At 42.9% G+C, this 16,382-nt stretch overlaps 1 protein-coding gene across 3 annotated transcripts in view; it reads right to left on the bottom strand.

Annotated features, from left to right (window-relative positions):
* Positions 1-16,382, bottom strand: part of RGS7BP (regulator of G protein signaling 7 binding protein) — a 113,732-nt gene that overhangs the window by 15,028 nt on the left and 82,322 nt on the right. For 2 of the 3 annotated variants that reach the window (XM_066601870.1, XM_066601872.1), the window contains exon 3: positions 317-447. In XM_066601870.1, coding sequence (XP_066457967.1) covers positions 317-447 — 131 coding nt within the window. The remainder of the gene's footprint in view (positions 1-316; positions 448-16,382) is intronic. The other variant, XM_066601871.1, reaches the window with a different exon arrangement.

The raw sequence follows: 16,382 nt of genomic DNA, 5'->3' as shown, positions 1-16,382 counted from the left end.
AGTACAGTATCAGGAAATCCTAGGAGAAAACGTCCTGCCTTCTAAGACCCACTAACACTAGGACACTCTCAGAAGTTGGTGTCTGGCTATGCATCATGTTTGCAGCAGCATATAGCAGCAAAAAGTGCTCCATTAAGTACTAAAGACACTTGTCATGATAGGGTCAAATAATTCTGAGACGGCAAAAGTCATTAAAAGTGACCTTTTGTGGTGAATTAGGAGAAACCACTTGTTATATTCGATGTATTGAGCTTATTGAATTGTTCTTGTTTGTTTCTTTACTTAATAGTTTCCTTATAACACTAATGGGAATTACCTTTCCGCTGGTGCTGAAGGGAGCCGAGAAGACACATGGATTTCAGCATTTCGGTTGTATACATTTCTAGGCAGCACTGTAGCTGAATGTAAAGTCGGCAGATTTCAGGGTGAATCTCCCCATCTTCTGCTCTAGAAAGGAGAAAATATAAAGAAAGCTGAAGTAAAGCAGCGCACACAGTCTTTCATACATCTGCTGCGGGAGGAATTTGGTCAGTGAAGACAACGGAGCAGCGAACATGCCACTGTGTGACTAATGAGGTTCTGCTGTATTTACTCTAACTGTCTCTGCTTACAGTAGAAGTCATTTCAACGGGATGCAGGTATACAGAAATGGAATAACTGGGATGTAAGACTGCAGCAGAGCTGCTACTTCTCTCATATAGACATAGGAGTAGAAGGACTAGAGGGTTCCGGTCTGTGAATGTAAGCACTAGTAAGGAGTAAGGCTTTGCTCACACGGCTGTTACACATTTCCGATGTTCGGCAACAGGGGAACTGCTGGCGCTATTGTTTTTTTTTTTCCTTCTTTTTTTTCTCTCTCTACCTTTTGAAGTATTTCTTGCTATGGCTTTTGGGTGATGAGACGCTTTTCACTATACCAGTTGTGTCCGATAATCCATTGTTTGGACAGTTCTGTTGGGATTGACTGCTAAAGTTATCTTGGACTCTGATTTCGCTGATGTTTTACTGATATATTGTGATTTTTCTTCCTGTTCTCAACAATTTCATGTTTGTTGGTTACTTTGTTTATTGCAAAAGCCTTTAACGTTCCAGGACATACATTTATGTGCTGGAGGTCTGGGGTTTGTATGGAGGGGAATCGGGGGCCGATGCCTGCTCACATCAGCTCCGATCAGCAGAGTCGCTTATTGCAGCTGTCAACCCTTTAAATGCTCCGATCGATGATCAATGGTACCGAATGATCACCCGCTAAGAGATTGTGGGGTGACGTTTGGTTGCCACGGCAGCTGGGGGCCTTCTGAAAGCCCCCAGGGCTGTCACTGCAGATTAAGTCATGCCTGTGATGTGCATCCAGTTCAGCCTATTACCCCCCAATGTTGATGCAGAGGAAGGCAAAAAAAACCCAATGAGATAGAAGCCAATTTTCCCCATTTATGTCGCATTGCTTGATTGCCTGTTACAATTCGGTGTTAAATCATACTGCAGGAGCGATCAAAGCATCACAAGTTCTTGCCCCATATGAGGAATTAAAAAAAAAATGTAAAAGTCAGTTTAAAAAGTTTTATGATTTATTAAAAAAAATAAAGGGTCACCCCGTCTCCAAGAAAAAATGCAATAAAAAGCGATCAAAAAGTCATATGTAGTGTATTCACTGTGTGTATTCCCCAAAACATAACTTTTAATAAACGATACTTAAAAACCCTATGGTGCCTCACTGACACAACATCACATACAAGAACGAACATACAAGACCCAACATGAGCCCAAAGTTGAGCCAATAATGGAATTTCTATGAGAAAGCCCTATAATTAGTAGTAACCAACGAGGGAGCCGGTAATGCCTTATGTTAATGACTACCAATGGAGTAAAGTAATGCTGAGTACTAAATGCTACTTATTCTAGATAAGGTCGAGTGGATTAGTACCGACTGACCGTGGTTTAGGGCTAGTGGCCAAATGATGGTCAATAACTCATAGATTTCACAAGTGCATAAGGATAGTTATTCTGGGAAAATGCCCTGCTTAGAAGTAGATAGATGACTAATAACAATGTTGTACAGGAAAACCTGGACAACGGTAAAGATAGGTTCTCAAATACTAATTGGCTCAACGCATTTCTGTCAAGTGCTGACTCATCAGGAACCTTATTATCAAATAATTGTCATCTCAGGGATGGGTATAGTGACCCGTACAAATAACGAATATGTTGGTATGAGGCTGCCGTATCCTTAGGGTTGGAGGTATGCAACAGTCCCAAAGTAATGGTCCGATAGCAACCGTGAGGTGGCCCTTAGACTGTGCACCCTTGCCTTCTCTTTCCTTAGTAATAACGGATAGAAACCAGGAAGGTAAACCAGAGAGCATGCGGATAAGAGCAATAGTAGTACAGTAATACACACAGTGAATATTTTCAAAAATTTTGGTTCTTTCCGTATTCCTCTGCCTCTGTGATTTTTTAGTCATATGTAGTGTAGAAACTAAAGGAAGACCTGCAAAAATTGAGCCCTCACACAACTATGTCAACGGAAAAATAAAAAAGCTATAGTTGTCAAACGATGGCGGCAGAAAATAATTACGTTTTTTTTGAATGATGTTTTATATTTTAAAAGTACTACAGCAAATTTGCTATCATAGTAATCGTACTGCAGAATAACGTTAATATGCCATTTCACTCCAATTAAAAATTTTTTAATGTTTTTCAGTACAATATAATAGCACTATTGAAAAATACAACTCATGCCGCAAAAACAAGCCCTCATATAGCAACACTGATGGATAAATAAAAGAGATATGATTTTTTTTTTTAAACTGGGGAGGAAAAAACAAAAATGAAAAAAAAAAAGAGGGCCACATCCTTTGGGCTTATTCACATGAGCGTAAATCGGCTGGCGCTTTCACAGGCCCCCTCTCATTGCAAACAGCTGGAGGGGAGGAAAGAGAAAGAGAGAAGGGGGAGGGAGTTTAGCAATCACGCTGCAATACTCCCTTTCACCTCCCTTCTCCAGCCGCTGTCATTGGCTCCCAAAGAAGTCTATGCAGCGGCCAACATATTCCGGCCAGAAAGATAGTTCCAGGACTATCTTTCCTGCCCGGCATAAAAGCGCCCGGCGCTATATTAGCCGGCCAGGCACTTTTACGCCACGGGAATATGTCTGTATGATCTGATGCATTGGCTGTGAAAACGGCGGCCGATATACGCTCGTGTGAATAAGCCCTAAGTGTGGATCCATGTCAAAATGAATTACATTTTAATTTAATAATTAATAGTTAATAATTGTACATTATACGATCCAAGACAGAATGTATCACTCTGATCTATGGGGGCTGAACCTGTATGTGTACAGTAAAATAGTGTTTGAAGGTGAACATGTTTTAGGGAAATTATACAAAAAAACAGGATTGTCCTAGAAAAATCACTAACATTTCTGTTCCATGAATGATGCGTAATATAACTATAGCCACTAGGTGGCAGTCCTTCCCTTCTACAGTTTTTTACTTCTATTACCGGTATGTGCAACTTTTTAAACTACTAGTTTTTTTTTTCTCGGATGTTGACAGGGGCGCTTAGAGACTTTTTTTCTCATACATTAATTGTGTACCTTTGTATATTATCACTGATATATACAGGGTTATTACAAATAATCTTCCCGATTTGACAATTTTAGACTGGTTTCACGTCTGCATTGAACAACCGCTATAAGAGAACCGGCTTAAAATACTGGAAGAAAAAGCCCTGCATTCAACGCTTTTTCTCCAGTCTAAATGTCAGGCAGCTGGGCGGAAAGCGGACGGACGCCATTATAGTCAACAAAACAAGAAAGTGGAACCCCATAGTCATCGGGATGTGAGACAATGTGGCTTCCAACGAAAATAGGAGAGCGTTTTTCGGTCCTTGGTTTTCACGCCTGCAGTCTGTTATTAGTGTGCAACGTCATATTCAGATATAGTTTGGTGAAGATCCACCCAGCGGGCGAACTGTTCGTTAGTGGTACTCCGATCATAAGGAAAAAGGTTGCATCTGTAATCGAGACTCATCCGTCCGTCTACCAGTAAGCGTGGGAGCAGCAGAGCGTCCGTGTAAGTCTCACACAAAGTCCTCAGAAATTCACCATCAGAGCAAGCAGAGAAGTGGACATCTCGCCGCAAACTGTGTGGGAGGTTCTGCGCAATTGTTTATGACATTATCTCTACTGACTACAGCTGTTACCGGCCCTGAAACCCAACAAAGCGAGGAGACGTTCTGTCTGTGAGAGTATACAACCTGTAATGGAAAACGATGGTCTCATGGGGTCTTTAGTGTTTAGTAATGAAGACGCCTTCCACCTTTCGGGCAACAAACGTAATGTCAGAATCTGGTAGGGAAAACCCACCTGTCTATGTAGAACGTATACGCGACTCCCCCAAGGTGAAGATGTTTTGCGCTATAACCCGTAGGAAAGTGTCCGGACCCTTCTTTTCCCATTAGGAAACAGGGATTTCGTACCTGAACGTCTTCCTTGGCCGCAACATTCCCCGAACCTTACACCTTGTGATGCTTTTCTCTGGGGGAGTATAAGCGTCTACATGCCCCCCTTACCACCCACAATGCATGATACATGAGTACGTATTACATGTATGGCAGGAACTTGACTACAGGACAAAGGGTCACATAGATCACCTCTGAAATGGAAAACATTTTTCATGTTGTAAAACAAACTTTTTTTGAGTTTCTGAATAATGTAATACAATGTAATATCATGTCGTATATGCTTTAACCCCTTGAGTGGCGGGTTTCTTACCACCCTCTCAGACCCACCAGGGCAGGTTTTTTAAATGGGCCAATCATTTAATTTCAACTCATTTTCCAGGCGCGTTCCAAGAGCCATAACTTTTTCATTTTTCCATTGACACGACCATATGAGGGCTTGTTTTTTGCGGGACAAGTTGTACTTTTTGATGGCATCATTTTGGGGTATATATAATGGATTGCATAACTTTTGTCAAAAAAGTTGCATGGAGATTGGGGAAAAAAAAAGAAATCTGCCATTTGTTTTTTCAGTTTCATTTTTACGCCGTTCAGTGTGCGGAATAAAAAATTTGTGATAACATTATTCTCTGAGTCACACGATTCCGGCGATACCAAGTTTATACAGCTTTTTTATGTTTTGCTATTTTTGTACATTTAAAACATGTTTTTTTCTTAAAGGTTTGCTTTTGTGTCGCCACATTTCGCGGTAAATTGTGATTTTGCACGATCACGATTTTAACATTACAAGTCCCATAGACCCCTGCAGAAAAAAACCCGCGAATTTCGCAGTGAAAAAAAACCCTAAGGGTTTTTATTTTGCGGGATGAGTTGAACTTTTTATTAGTACCATTTATTGATATGTGCAGAATTTTGATCACTTTCTATTCCGTTTTTTTGTATGGTGAGAAAAGCCAAATTAGCTATTTTTGCCATATTTTCCTTCCCCCCCCCCCCCCATGCTGTGCACCCTGCTGGTTAACCTCCTTCCACTCCAGGACATACATTTACATCCTGCAGCATCGCGGTATGTATGAATGTATGAAATAAGGGGCAGCATCATTAAGGGGTTAAATAATGTACTAACTTCCTTCTCTGGGTCATTACGCCGCAGGGATACCACATGTGTAATTTTGTTTTTAATTTTTTACAAAGTAAAGGGAGAAAGGTGTTTTTATTTTTTAACTATTTTTTTTTTTTTTTTACTTTTTTGTTCTTTTAGGGGACTTCCACAGAGACCCATCAGGACCCCCTGATCACATTGCGGGGGTCCGATGGTGTCAGCCCTTTACATGCTGCGGTCACATAGACCACGGCATGTAAAGAGTTAAACAGCAGAGATCGGAGGTTTTCTCCATTCTCTGCTGTGTAAGAGCTGGTGCCCGGCTTTCCTCTGACAGCCGAGCACCAGCTCTCCCTGCCACAGGGACCATCCACCGGCTTCTGACAAGCCGATGGTCTCCATGGCAACCTATAAACAAAGCAGTGCAGGAGTTTGAAAAAAGAAACGGGTAGTTGTCGGCAGATCTGCTCTATCTTCCTGCTTCTTTTTTCAAAGTCCTACACACTGTTCTGTATGGGACTGTGCAGGTAGAGCACACTGTCACAGCTTATGGCATTGTGCTCTGCAGATCCCATAGTGAAACGTAGCCCAGAACTCTTCGGGGCTATATCACTATGGGCAGTGGAGCTCATCCTGGAAAATTGTGTGCCACTGAAGAGGTTAAATGTAGCTCCACCTTTGACTAACACTAGTTATGCACAGCCTGTATTTACGGAATCTAAACTCTATCATTGTAACATATCCTCATTATTTTTCTTGCCCTTTTTAATTTAGAATAGATACATTTCCTGCTGAGAGGAGGAAAAGACAGAGCAACCTTGAGTTGGTGCCTGGAAGTTTGAGATTTAGAGAGGTATTCCGGGCACAGACTAAAATTTTAAAATGTAAAAGTACATCGTCACTATATGTCATTTTGTAGTAGGGTCACTGGAGCTGGTCTAGCTACTGTATTCATGTTCTATCTGTCATGTGACGCTCCAACTGAAAAATATCTCCACTTCCTTTGACATCTTGTCCACAATTGCTACTTGCTCCCCTGTCCATACTCTCCCTCATCCTGTGAGCAGTGCATGATGGGAGGACAGGAGTGGAAGCTCCGTGCTGTATTGCTCTTGTACAGTTCAGAGTGCTGGACGGTCCTGTCTGTCGACTTCAGCGGCTTTCTCTGGCTCTGAGTCGGGGGGGGGGAGGTTAGTGCTGGTAAGTTGTAGGACCTGTGAGCTCGGGGCGGAGCTAAAGCGCTGGCCGGGAGACAAGCTATATGCATGCTGTTGCTGTGTTTACTGTGGAAGTGATGCATGTAAACACAGCAACAGGCACATCGGTGGCTGCACAGGGCAAAGAAGAGAATCCAGATCGGCAGATAAAAGATATAGATTACTGCTACTTAGCTGTACCTCCTAGATTTTTGCATTTTCAGAATTATTATTTCATGCTGCTTTAAGATAACTCAATGTCTGGAGCAGAAAGTAAAGGTAGAGTTGTAATGGAGATGCTGCCAACCAGGTGAACGCCTTGCCCTATAGGATTGGCATGGAACATAGTGTAAAACTATCATAAAGCCTACTATACGGAGGGATCCTCCAATCAAGAAGCTCTAAAACAATGAGTGAAGACTGATAACTTTATTGTTTAAAACATCAGCAAAGAAACGTGTTTCAAGGCCAAGGACCCTTCCACATGAGCCAACGGATGTCCTCTCCAACTGGTACTGAAGGCAATACCATTATGGCTATGCCATAACTACAGTCCACACTGTCTGCATCCCAGCTTGACTGAGGAAGAGCCCTTCTTGCCTCAAAACACGTTTCTCTGCTGGTGCTTTATACAATGAAGTTAGCATTCTTCACTCATTGGTTTAGAGTTTCTTCATTGGAGGGTCGTGCCGTGTACTTGGCTTTTTATGGTTGTTCTGTGCATTACCTTTTTTCCAGTCTGTCTTGTGCTCATTACTAAGCCCTGCAAGAGTCTCTTTAGATGATAGGGTTCATTTTATTTCTTTTGTCCATGGTTTCACGAGTGTCTGTATTCCTTCCATTGCCTTAAATTGTAAAGTGCTATAGAATATGCTGCCGCCATACTGTATATATATCTAAAGGATAATACTTTTTCTAGACAGTACAAATGTAGTAAAGTTTAACTTGACTGCAATAACTTTCTGTGACAAGTTATCTTATCTTTAGGGCGGTTTCAGACGACCATAAGCGCAACTACACTCACCGGTACAGAGCGTAGTTGTGCGTGAACGAGGGAAATTTCTTCCTCTTTGCCAGCCGTTCAAACTCTGCGCCGGAGTACGAAAAAAATTGCAGGAAGATAGGTGCTGCCCAATCTTTCCGCACAATGTATTTACTACCTGCGGGAAAGATAGGGCAAGTTCTATCTTTTCTCGGCCAAAACAGCTAGTGAAAATGAACCCACTGAAATCTATAGAAATTAGTGTTTGTGTTTTGTCCCGTTATGCGGCCGTGATTCTCAAGGCACAAACACATTCACGCGTTTTTGCCCTAATGGCGTTTTCCACGCATCACCGGCTGTCAGTGCCAGGTTACAGCGGGGTAGGGGCGGAAGCCGCTGCTCTGACTCTTGTATAGGGGCCAGTGCTTGTATTTGCAGGTGCAGCTCTTGTTGAAATCAGTGGGAGCTATGCTTGAAATTTCAGGCTAGAGTCCCATTAATTTCAAAGAGAGCTGCGCCTACAATTATGAGCACCAGCCCCTACACACAGGTCGGAGCACCGGTCCACTGTAGCCTGGCACTGACAGCTAGCGCTGCCTAGAAAACGCCTTTAAGCCACTGAAAAAGCGATTGTTATCTCAACACAACAATGGCCATTGAAAAGCAATTGAAAGTGAACATAAACTGAGTCACAGAACATTACCCTATGAATCCAGCCTTGCTTTATTTAACATAACGGTTATTTAAGATGGAAATAGACATATAGGTTTCCTTTATTCCACAATTGCTTGTTCTCCTAACAGAGCCATACATGAGTGATTACAGCTCTCTGTGTATAACAATGTGATTTCTCTTATAGAGGTTGTCCCTTCTTGACAATCCCCCCTTGTAATGAAGTATTTCCAAGCTCTGTGCAGCTTCTACAAGGAAAGTATAGTCTTATATGAAGAACCAGTCAAATTAAGGGTCTCTGCAGAGGCTCATACAAGAGAACAGATAGGACATCCCTTTCAAGTGTAACTTCTTTTCATCCATCTCTTTAAAGCAGTCCTTCCCAACTAGAGTTCCAGAGAAAACCGCACATAAGAGTCTGAGACGTGTTGCAGCTTTGTACATGGATTCTCCCTATTGATGATATAATTGGATTTAACTTTCTGAAGCTGATGCTGGAATATACAAGTTTGCTTTACTGCTTGAACGCCTGGAACCAACCTGGTGACTCATTTTCCATGCAAGGCATTGGATTGCAATAGAGGGAAATACCTGCATTTTGTATTGGCAATGAGCTGATTCTTTTGTTCTATTACTTGTATCTATTTCTTGGAACCTGTCAGGGGTCCTCAGACAACAGCAGCAGGAAGAACTGTCACTTTTACAGTACGGGGGAGCAATGTCTTCCCGTTTAAAGAAACTTGCCAATACACAGTGGACTAGAATAGGGCTAAGCAAGAATTAGGGAATTCTGTAGCAGCCCGAACACCAAGCTTCTTAGAGGTAGTAACAGAAGTATTGGTTCCCCAGAAGTGATACCGTTACTAATAGCAGGAATTCTCAAACTTTTAACCTGCTGTTTGGATGCTATGTAAATGTTCTCAAAGCTCATTCATTGAAATGGATCAGTTAACCTCATTGCTCAGCCAAATCACTTAGGGAGGAGTTCTTCATTGGCTAGCCTGCCTTTAAGTATCCCTTGCCTCTGCAGTGTGGTTGCTGGTGATAGTGTGTGTATTTCTATCTAGTATTCCTTATTTAAAGGAGTTTTGTCACATCTCAAAATTGCTTCACAACCACTGTATCCTTTTTGGTTACTGCTAGCCAGGACATGTGACTGCTGCAGCCAATCATTGGCTGTAAAAGGTTAGTACTGTGGTCAGTGATTGGCTGCAGAAGTCACATGGTTGTAAAACAATTAAGTTGTGGGAAAACACCTTTACGTTCCAGTACCTTGCTCCAGTTTTCTTTGTTGTCGTCAGTGTAGTATTTGTCACTATGGTTTTGTCTATTTTAGTCTTGGTCTACTAGTGTTGCGGTTCTTCTCAGCTCATTCCGTGTTTTAATCTGCCTAGCTTTGGTTCATTATTCAGCTTGTTTATTTGGCTCCTTATCTGGGTCCTAATGCCCTTTTGTTCTGAGGGATAATGTTTTAGATCGGGTTGCCAAAAAGGATAAATGAATACTGTTTAGGGACAGTGGTGATCGGTGTTAGGGTTAGTGTCAGGCAGAGATTAGGGAAATACATAGAGAGCATTAACGATTAGAGATGAGCGAATCTATTCGGCCATGCCCCTTTTTCACCCGAGCGCCTCGATTTTCGCCACGCCTCCCCCCGCCCCCCCGAATCTTTTCACCCAAGTGCGGAAGTACTCGAAAATCGCGGTGCTCGATCGAGTAATTACTCGAAACGAGTATATTCGCTCATCTCTCTTAACGATATAATTCCTCTAGTTGTTGCTCCTGTTCCATACCATCTGTTTTCGTCTTTAATGTCAGTTAAATTATCTTCATCATCCTCATCATTCGCTGCCCCTGTCATATAATAATGATTCCTTAGTTTTGTTTTATGCTTTCACTGTGTTGATACATGCTTCATATCTATGATTCTTGTGATGCCACTTCCGCATCACAGGACCAGTGGTGCTGCACTCATCAGAGGCCGCTGAGTGCCTGGTGAAAGAAGTGCTTACAACACGCAGACTTCAGAGGTGAGGGGGCGTGTGATATTTTATTAAATCAGCAGTGGAACAGTAGCGAGTTTAGAGTCAAAATCTCCACCAATGATGTGGACTTTGACACTGCTTGTATATGGAAATGTTGCCGAATTTTGTGAAGCATTTCCACTATGGGCGCCTGCACACGAGCGGAAATTCCGCGGCAGTATTTCCGCCGCTGCAAGCTTGCATAGGATTGCGTTAACATACGCAATCCTATGCAGACGGCCGCAGTTTGGCCGCGCGTAATCTCGCGCGGCAAACAAACCGCGGCATGTCCTATTTCTGAAACGTCACTCACCCGCCGCCGGCCCCCGGTCTGCGCATGCGCCGGCTGCCCGGCAGCTGACACATCAAACAGCCGGAGCCGCGGGAAAGTACACGCAGGTGCTCGGGTCGGGTCCCGCAGCGAGAATCCTCGCGGTTGGATCCGACCCGCCAGTCTGCAGGCGGCCTATGTGTAAATATACCCTGAAGGGGTTTTCTGGATATTTACTACTATCCTCAGGATAGGTCATTGATTGATCAGTGTGGGTCCACAGCTCAGTGTTCCTGCTGATCCTCCAGCAGCTTTCAGTGCAGGGGAGCCAGATGTTTTCACTGGTGGTCAGAGCTGGAAGTGTAATAGAAGGCATCACTCCCATTAATTTCACAGCTTTTCTGAAGCATTCATCTTCATCTTTGGCTGCTGGGAGCCAAATAGTATTATAGTTTATACTGCAATTATAAGGAAATTGTATTGTGTTCTACTCTGAGAAACTGTAATATGCCATGTTAGAAACTATTAATTAGAGTGCTATATGTTATCAACTTTATCTGTAAAAACTTGCAAAAAAAGTAAGTGAACCCTTTGGAATTACCTGGATTTCTGCATTGATTATTAATAAAATGTTGTCTGATTGTTATCTAAGTCACCCGTACGCACTGTATATACGCATGAAAGAAGATTTGAACTGATTAGAGATGAGCGAGTATACTCGCTAAGGCTAACTACTCGAGAGAGTAGTGCCTTAGCCGAGTATCCTCCCGCTCGTCTCTAAAGATTCGGGGGCCCGGTGGCGGGCGGGGAGCGGTGGGGGAGAGCGGGGAGGAACGTAGGGGAGATCTCTCTCTCCCTCTCCCCCCCCCCCCCCATTCCCCCCTGCTCACCGCCGCAACTCACCTGTCACCCGCGCCGGCAGCCGAATCTTTAGAGACGAATGGGAGGATACTCGGCTAAGGCACTACTCGCTCGAGTAATGTGCCTTAGCAAGTATACTCGCTCATCTCTAGAACCGATCTTTATTCCTATATTTCCAACCATTCACACAGGTAGCTGCTGTTTATATGCAAAAAAATACGCAGAAGCGATGAAAACCAGTGATAACTGTAAACTGCTCAAATGACCATTAACCCTTTCCAATCCAATTTGTATTCTGGTTTTCCTAGGGGCTTACTCTTTTTCTGCCATTATACAATGGCGTTATCTGCTCACTAAAGCCAGTACTGCATGAGGTAACACGTTCTATAGGCTCCTACAGCAGAGAGGCTGGCAACATACAGTAAGAGACCCCCGACGGACGTCTTCCAACATCAAAGCTGTACAGCCTTAAATCATAATGTCTTCAGACGTCAGACAGTGGATTGGAAAGGATTAATGCCTAATTACAGCAAGCTGTCTTTTCCCAGCATTGTACGCAGGGCAACTCCCTCCCCCTCTCTTTTTTCCAGCTGCCATAGACGTCTATGAGAGCTTTCTGCGTAATACGTCAAAAGATATATAAAAAAGGCGACTGAAAATGGTCGAGTACGTGCTATTTTCCCGTTGCGATTTTTTTTTTAACATGTCAAAAATCATTCATCTGAATGAACACTTTGAAATCCAATACTTTGTATTGTCGCGTTTTTTGGGCGATTTTTTTTTCCGCAGCAAAATACCTGCATAAATACGGTCTGGTAAATAAGCCCTTATAGACGCAAAACACAATCTAACGAAGGGCTCCTTCACTCAAACATATGCTTTTTTGCACACAAATCAAGATATTGTACTGTAGATTTTGCGCACGCAGGGCATGTTCATTTACACGCGGCAGACGAACACTCCCCGATTTAATTGGCTATTTAGCCTAATGAGTTCCAGATGTTTGTTTTTTTCATGGAATCGCGGATCTTATTGCACATTGCATAGGCATTTGCGCACCTCCCACATATGTCTATGGGAAACTTTGATGCAAAAATACGCAGAAAGATAGATGATGTCCTATTTTTTTGCGTGTGTGCAAAAATTACACACACAGTACGCAAAGGTTAGAATTCATTGATTTCAATGGGTTCGTTCCAAGTCTTTTTTTGCGCAAACATTTCTCGTGCATTAAAAAAAAACAAGACCTGCGCTATTTTTCCGCACCCAAAGTCCCCATGGAAGTCAACAGCAATACACTGCACATTTACGTGAAAAAAAGAACACATCAGGACATCATTAAATAGTCATTTAAATCGGGGCGTGTTCGTCTGCCGCGCAAATGTACATGCTTTGTGTGTGCAAAAAGAACATTAAAATACGTTGTACTGAGGCATGCGCAAAAACACAGACGCCTGTCTGATGGAGCCCTTAGTGAGTAAACATCCATTGTGCAGGGAGAAAAGGTAAATGAAATTCTGTGCAATATCGCTATTGTGACCAGGGGATTTTTGAGTGCTAGCGATGCTTTTTCTTGTGAAAAATCCAGCATCATGCGAAAGACAATAGGAGTTTCTAATGTTAAAAACGCATGTCACGAAAATCGCAAGTTTGTGCGTTGCGATAAAAATGGAGGCTTCATGGAAAAACATGGGAGATAAAAAGATAAATAAAAAAAAAACACGCGAAACGCAGAAAGATAGGGCAGGCAGCGATTTCCAAACCTCACAACATCGCAGGACAGAAAACATCGCAGATGGGAATGAAACCATTGAAAAGCACGGGTTCCATATTTCTGCATTTTCTCGCTCAATCGCATCGCTTAAGAACCGTGGGATTTTCTCGCAGGTGTGAAGGCACCATTACACAAAACGACCTTTGTTTAAAATATCATTCGGACAAGCGAAAAGGAACGATAATCTGTCAGTGTAAACACAGCCAACGAGCAAACAATACAGCGATCACTTTTCACTCATTTTATGCAATCAGCATTGGCTCAATCACTAATCGTTCGGTTTAAGCAACGCTCGTTCAGTCGTTCTCATCCACTTATACAGAGAATTTGAAAGACTTAAGGATATCTCGTTTCAGCGAGCCGGTATAAACCCCATTAATTACTGCCTCTTTCACCTAAATCATGTTTTACTAGACCGGTATTCTGGCTCGCCAGTATGATGATGCGAACAGTCCTGTCAGCCTTTTCAGGTAATCCACCGCCTCTAGCTTCTTTAACTGCAATAGCCACAGTTAAACTATAAAATAATAGCTACTTGCAGCCACCACTAGGTGGAGCTGCAAACATCTTAAAGAACTTAATAGTAAAATGAAAGCATTTGGAATTCTATTTAACCCCTTAAGGCCTTAGTCAGACGGGCGTTTTTTGCCGCGATTTGCGCATGCGCATGCGTCCGGCGATTTTATAAAACCATTGCTTTGCAATGGTATCGGACACGTGAGCGCTTTTTATGCGCTCGTCCGATAAATTATAGAACAGAAATCGCAGATCGCACCTATCCGCGATCTGCGATTCCTGTTCTCTTCTCTATATGCGCTCAATGGGGCCGGCGGCAGCAGCGCCGACCCCATTGAGAACATATAGAAGACAAATCATTCTTCTCTGCCACAGCTGTAACAGCTGTGGCAGAGAAGAACGATGTTTGCCCATTGAATTCAATGGAGCCGGCAATACAACCGCCTCCATTGAATGCAATGGGCTGCCGGCGAGCGCAGGATGAATTGTCGGGAAGGGCTTAAATATATAAGCCCTTCCCTGCAATTCATCCAGAAAAGTGTTAAAATAAAAAATATATACATACTCACCTGCTCCCGGCAGCCGGAGTTCTGTGCGGCCGTACTGCAGTGGGTGTGAAGGGGGTGTGAGTCAGACCTGTCCCCTGATTGGCTCAGCGCTGAGCCAATCAGGGGGCAGGTCTGACTCACACCCCCTTCACACCCACTGCAGGCCGGCCGCGCGGAACTCCGGCTGCCGGGAGCAGGTAAGTATATATATATTCTTTATTTTAACACTTTTCTGGATGAATTGCAGGGAAGGGCTTATATATTTAAGCCCTTCCCGACAATTCATCCCACACTCGCCCGCAGCGCATTGCTTTCAATGGAGCGGGCTGTATTGCCGCTCCATTGAATGCAATGCGCTGGACAGCTCCGGCCCGTTTCTAATGAAACGCGGCTAGGAGCGGATTTTCGGGCGATTTTCGGGCACCGGTCAAGCGATTTGCGGATGCGCATCCGTCATGCGATCCGCAAATCGCGCGAAAAAACGCCCGTCTGACTAAGGCCTAAGGACGCAGCTGTTTTGTTTTTCCTTTTTATTTTTCCTCCTCACTTCTGAAAAATCATAAATCTTTTATTTTACACTAATTAATGTACCATATAATGTACTGAAAAATGTTTAAAAATTTCTAAGTGGAGTAAAATTGAAAAAAGAAAACAAAACGCAGTCCCACCATCTGGGGGGATGATCTCGTTTTTTTAGCATGCACATTGACATGTTAACTCTATCGATGGGTCAGTAGTATGATTACGACAATACCAAATTTATATAGTACTTTTTGCTGTCCTACTTTTAAAAAAATAACATATCTTTGGGGGGAAAAAAATATTTTCTGATGCCATCTTCTGACAGCCATAACGTTTTTATTATTCCGTTGTCATAGTTAAGTGAGGGCTCTTTTTTTGGAGGATGTCCTATAGTTTCTTCTGATTTTAGAGTTCCTGTGACTTTTGGATCGCTTATTATAAAAATTTTTCTTGAAGACGGGTGACCAAAAACACAATTCTGACTTTATGTATTTTTTTTCTGATGATGTTCATCGTGCGGGGTAAATAATGTGTTACTCTGATTGATCAGACTATGATTGACACAGCGATAGTATGGGAAAGGGTTTTTTTAAACTGTTACTTCCTTTTATTTTTTTCAATAATTAGTAAAACATATTTAATTTTTTTTGTCCCCATAGAGGACTTGAAATTGCAATTGCTTGATCGCTCATAGTATTGAGTTATACCGCATTCTGACAGGCAGTCTATCAAGCCACATCACAAGCATGACTTGATCAGCCATGGCATCCCTGGGGGCCTTCAGAAGGCCCCTGACTGCCATGGCAACCAAACGGCACCCCGCCATTTGGTAATTATTTACTATGCTGAGGGATTATGAGGTTTTTGAAATAGCTGAAAACAGCATTGTGACAGATTCCCCCCACAGAAAGGAATGGGGGCAATACAACAAACATCACTTCGTTGTCCATTTGACAAGGTCTTCATTCTTTTATTTTATGCTTGGAGTACAGAATAAGGCCTCAGTCGGACAGGCGTTTTTTCGCGCGTTTTGCGCATGCGCATGCGTTTCGCACATATATAGAACCAATAGTTCGCTATGATATCGGTCACATGTCCGCTTTTGCGAAAAATTATAGGACACGACGATTCGCAAATTGCGCCTATCTGCGTTTGCCGTTTTATGTGCGCACCAAAATCATTTTTTTCGCCGGTCAGACGAAGTTTCATGCGCATTTTGATGCGCACGGCGATTTTTCTCCGGTTAGACGGGCGTTTTGCAGCGACGATAAACGCGGGTAGGTGCAGATTTTTCCCGCGATTTTTCGCCTCCGGTCACGCGATTTGCGCATGCGCATCCGACATGCGATGCGCAAAACGCGCGAAAAAACGCCCGTCTGACTGAGGCCTAACATGGTCAACTATGCTATTCTAGGTTCCAAATATAACAGAAATAAACAAGTTTAATTTC

Source organism: Eleutherodactylus coqui, chromosome 5 (assembly GCF_035609145.1).
Source record: "Eleutherodactylus coqui strain aEleCoq1 chromosome 5, aEleCoq1.hap1, whole genome shotgun sequence".
NCBI classification, from domain to species: Eukaryota; Metazoa; Chordata; class Amphibia; order Anura; family Eleutherodactylidae; genus Eleutherodactylus; species Eleutherodactylus coqui.
The sequence above is the reverse complement of the archived record's forward strand: the minus strand, read 5'-3'. Positions and strand labels throughout refer to the sequence as shown.